Genomic DNA, 4,757 nt, shown 5'->3' with positions numbered 1-4,757 from the left:
TTGTTTCATCTTTCATGCATGATGAATACATTCTCAAATAAGAATATGTAGTATAAACATTACAGCTCATGAAAAATATGTTTGAAATATGGCCAGGTCTTTTGAATGACACTAAATGTTTCTTGGTTCAAACAATATCGTGAATGAAATACAGAAATATCTAGATATCCTCCTTCACCCTGAAAGCAGAAAATGTCTTGTCTCATCTCTGACTCATTTACTTTAACTGTGATTGGATTCACTTCCCTATGTAATGTGTCTGACTGCCTACCATTGTATAGCACTACATGGGGAAGTTAGCAGAGGTAGGTTTGCAGGAAAGATGATGCTATTGGTGTGAAAAGGAGAGCTGAGAGCAGACAGTTCAGTTTAAGCTTTAAAGCACTTGCTTCAGATGAAATACACACATGTACACACACACATTTTGAAATACAACTACCAACTGCTACCTAATCAGTTTAGTTCTTAAAAAGTGACAGAGAAAAAAAAGGACAAATGAGGAAATTGTAAATAGAAAGAGTACTGAGCCTCTGTGAGACTTCAAAGGGTACAGCTGGTGAGAGAATGCACAGGCCCCTGAGATCTAGGGATGAAAACCATAAACTTCTCCTCTAATGTCTTTTCTCCTGACCTCGTGCCAAGGTTAAGACGGAAGTTTTCTTATGACTTTAAAACAGAGTTAAAGTGAAAGAATTTGATGCAAACAGATAGAGGCCTGGACCCTTCATTTCCTACAGGGTAGAGCTCCTGCGAGGAGGCCCTTACATCTTCCCAGCATTCTCCCACCTGTATGGGCTGTTACTACAGGACAGGTGTCTTTAATTTCTATCATTATGTATTCTGACCACAGGCAGGCCGTGGTGCCAGGGCTTGGGTCAGACAGATGTTTAGGTGTAGGTGTGTCTTTGTCAGAGTGGTCCTGGCCTCTGGCATTACCCAAGATAAGTGCCAGAAAAATAGTAGCAGAGACTTCTGAAACTGAGAGATGCATGTACCTACTAACTTTCTATAAAGGGTGTTTGGTGATGCTCTGTGAGGCTGCTGTGCCTTGCGTAACACACAAACTCATTGTAAAAGCACTAAAATTTCTAGCAGTGTGGAATGTTCTGTCTTCAAGAGCAGCAGATTATTAAACAGAATTGTGCAGTTGGTGCACAATTCCACAGCACATGGGGACAGTGCTCTTTATTGTGCACAGGAAAAGTGTACCATATGAAATCGGATATGTCTGTGGCATAGTCATGATGCTTGTTCTCCCAAGCTTACATGGCATTTAGTACACATCCATGTAGTCATTGTACCATGTGCAAACAGAAGCATGCTCCATGCCCTGTGTATTCTTGAGTTGGGAAATTGGGGCAAAGACTCCGAAAAGTCGGTTTAATTCTATTTCTGCAGCTGGTCAACTACAGTGCTGTGGGCAAATTATTAGATCTCCTGTCTAAATATCCTTATCTATAAAATGGGAATAATAACACCTGCCTCACAAGGGTATTATATGGATAATTACTTGATGTGTGCAAAGAGCTTTGAAGATGGAATATGCGAAATATTATGATTGTTTTAAACTACATATGCAGCAGTATGTCACAGGCATAAAATTAGAGAGTGGTTTAATGAGCTTAGAAAATTGGAGGCCTCTGGTTTTGTGTAAGATTGTCTGGAGACCAAGCAAAGCTTTGTCTACTTTACTGTTCCTGCAAATAGCTTCTCCTAGAATAGTATGGGAAGAGCTGGATTGCTCAGCAATTGATTTTGATGCTATTCTTTCTAGAAATCCTGGGTTTCCAGGGAGATGATAATGCTATGTTACAGGCTGCTCTTGCTCTAATGTACTTCATGCCCTCGCTCCCAGCTCCCATCCCCACTGCCAATTCATTGAAAAATTGATCTATTTCAAACAGATCTGGGAGGAATTGGGTGAGTCTGTATGGAGATTTTTCCAGATGAAATTAGTGTCTTCAGGAATACCTTGTTAACATCTTTACCAGCAGAGGGTCCCTCTCTCCTCACACCAGCATGGGAGCCCTTTTATGGGAAGCAAGATTGTCAGAAAAACACCCCAGCAATTAGGCATGCTTTATTAATTTGTTCACTTAAACAACAAATATTGAAGATATGCTATGAGCTAACTACTATATTAAGCCCTTAGAGCAGTTTTTTCTCAACCTGTGGGTCCTGACCTTTTACATAACAAATATCACGCATATCAGATATTCACATTAAATTCATAACAGTAGCAAACTCACAGTTATAAAGTAGCAATGGAATAATTTATGATTGGAGATCAGCACCACATGAGAATCCTTATTAAAACTTTGCAGCCTTAAGAAGGTTGAGAACCACCACTCTAAAGCATACAGTTAAATGTTAAAACATGGGGCCAGCCCCCAAGCTTTTGCTCAATGGGCCAGGGAAGGGCGCCTTGTGCAGTGGCTCCAGAAGAGTGTGCTGCACGTGAGTTTCATGAACACAGAACTCTAGTTGGTTCAGGAGTATTGGAAGTGACGAACGAATTGAGGAATCATTGCACTGGAGCTGGGCCTCGTGTACAGGAAGCATTTCAGAGACAGTCAGGAGGAAAAGAAAGGTAGAAAGGACACACCATATAATTCCTGGGAGAGGAGAAGGAAACAGAAGGTAGATCTCAAGCAGTCTAACCTGTCTAGAACATTCAGTATGCAGTGGAGCATGCCAGGAGATGACCATAGAACACAACTCTATGTGGCTTCATTTCCCCTGCATAAAAATAATACGCTATTAATAATCCAGTGTCAGTTTTCCACTCCTCCCTGTACCAAATATTGCATTATTTATTAAATATTTGTTAAACAACAAATAAGGGACAAAGCTATCAGCCATGAGCTTGTCCAACAGGCAGCAGAGGGCTACGGGGAGTGTCTTCCTCAAACTTGGAGAACAGGGACACTGTTGGGAAATTGCTGCACATGTCCCAGAGTGGACTGAAGTGCTGTAAACCAGGGCAGTACTAATGTGGAAGAAAATGGTCTCAGGACTTAGATAAGATGCCAGGAGAGAGGCCATGGTACAAGAGTGCACTTAGAAGAAACCAAAGAGCCAGAGAACTGAAATTTGGAGGGGCAGATGGAGGGGACAAGTGGCTCATAGCTGAGTCTGGGATAGCCTTAGGGCATTCAGGAGAGCCTTCTAGAGCTCTGAATAAGTTGGGTGAAAAAAATCTATATGGAGGCTTGCTTTTCTTGTGTGTGTGATATGTGGTAAGATGTGGAAGCGTGTGTGTGTGTGTGTGTGTGTCTGTGGTGGTCAGAGTACTGTTTTTGGAGATGATCTCCCTGGCCCAGTAGCTCACAGACTGACTAGACTGGCCAGTGAACTTGAGGGATATACCTACTTTGCCCATGTTGGGATTGCAGGGTCATAATGCTGCACTCAGCCTTTTGTGGGTCCTGATGATCCCAAATCAGGTCCTTATGGCTGTGTCGCAAGTAATTTAATGACTTAACCATCTCCTTTGCCCCACGTTATACCTCTCAATGTTATCCATGTAGATTTAAGACTTAAACCCTGGGGCTTCTTTTTTCTTCTGGAAACACCAAATGGCGGATGACGCCGGTGCAGCGGGAGGGCCCGGAGGACCCGGGGGCCCAGGATTAGGAGGCCGTGGCGGCTTCCGCGGAGGATTCGGCAGCGGTCTGAGGGGCCGCGGCCGTGGTCGAGGCCGTGGCCGAGGACGAGGCCGTGGGGCTCGCGGAGGTAAAGCTGAAGACAAGGAGTGGATTCCCGTCACCAAGCTGGGCCGCCTGGTTAAGGACATGAAAATCAAGTCCCTAGAGGAGATCTACCTGTTCTCCCTGCCCATTAAGGAGTCTGAGATTATTGACTTTTTCCTCGGAGCTTCCCTAAAGGATGAGGTTCTGAAGATCATGCCCGTGCAGAAGCAGACTAGGGCAGGCCAGCGGACCAGGTTCAAGGCTTTTGTCGCTATTGGGGACTACAATGGTCACGTAGGTCTCGGTGTCAAGTGCTCCAAGGAGGTAGCCACTGCCATCCGAGGGGCCATCATCTTGGCCAAGCTTTCCATTGTCCCTGTGCGGAGAGGCTACTGGGGGAACAAGATTGGCAAGCCCCACACTGTTCCTTGCAAAGTGACAGGCCGCTGTGGTTCTGTGCTGGTGCGTCTCATCCCTGCCCCCAGAGGCACTGGCATAGTCTCCGCTCCTGTGCCCAAGAAGCTGCTGATGATGGCTGGCATTGATGACTGCTACACATCAGCCAGGGGCTGCACTGCCACCCTGGGCAACTTTGCCAAGGCCACCTTTGATGCCATCTCTAAGACCTATAGCTACCTGACCCCCGACCTCTGGAAAGAGACTGTGTTCACCAAGTCTCCTTATCAGGAATTCACTGACCATCTTGTGAAAACCCACACCAGAGTTTCTGTTCAGAGGACCCAGGCTCCAGCTGTGGCCACCACATAAGGGTTTTTATGCAAGGAAAATAAAAGTGAATTAAGTCTGTTAAAAAAAAAAAAAGACTTAAACCCTGGGATCATTGATGGAGGAAGCATAAAAAGGAAAGATAAAAGACCTCAAAGAGACACACATTTAAGAGGTGGGATAAGAGAAAGGACCAAATGAGAGACATTGGGAGTCTAATTTTCAATGAACAGAGAAACAGTAAGGTATATATGTTCCCGAGGCATTCAAAGAATATAGCTGAAATTCCAAGTGGAGGAAGACTCAGAGAACCACTGAATTTGATTATTTAAACTTCAC

General features: G+C 44.5%; 1 protein-coding gene across 1 annotated transcript; it reads left to right on the top strand.

The window, feature by feature from the left end:
* The first annotated feature begins 3,568 nt into the window (after positions 1-3,568).
* On the top strand, positions 3,569-4,501 carry LOC130866455 (40S ribosomal protein S2). The gene has a single exon (XM_057757916.1). It carries the CDS (start codon positions 3,579-3,581, stop codon positions 4,458-4,460), a length of 882 nt encoding a protein of 293 aa, XP_057613899.1. The 5' UTR covers positions 3,569-3,578; the 3' UTR covers positions 4,461-4,501.
* The last annotated feature ends 256 nt before the right edge of the window (positions 4,502-4,757 follow it).

This window comes from Chionomys nivalis, chromosome 25 (assembly GCF_950005125.1).
Source record: "Chionomys nivalis chromosome 25, mChiNiv1.1, whole genome shotgun sequence".
NCBI classification, from domain to species: Eukaryota; Metazoa; Chordata; class Mammalia; order Rodentia; family Cricetidae; genus Chionomys; species Chionomys nivalis.
The sequence above is the reverse complement of the archived record's forward strand: the minus strand, read 5'-3'. Positions and strand labels throughout refer to the sequence as shown.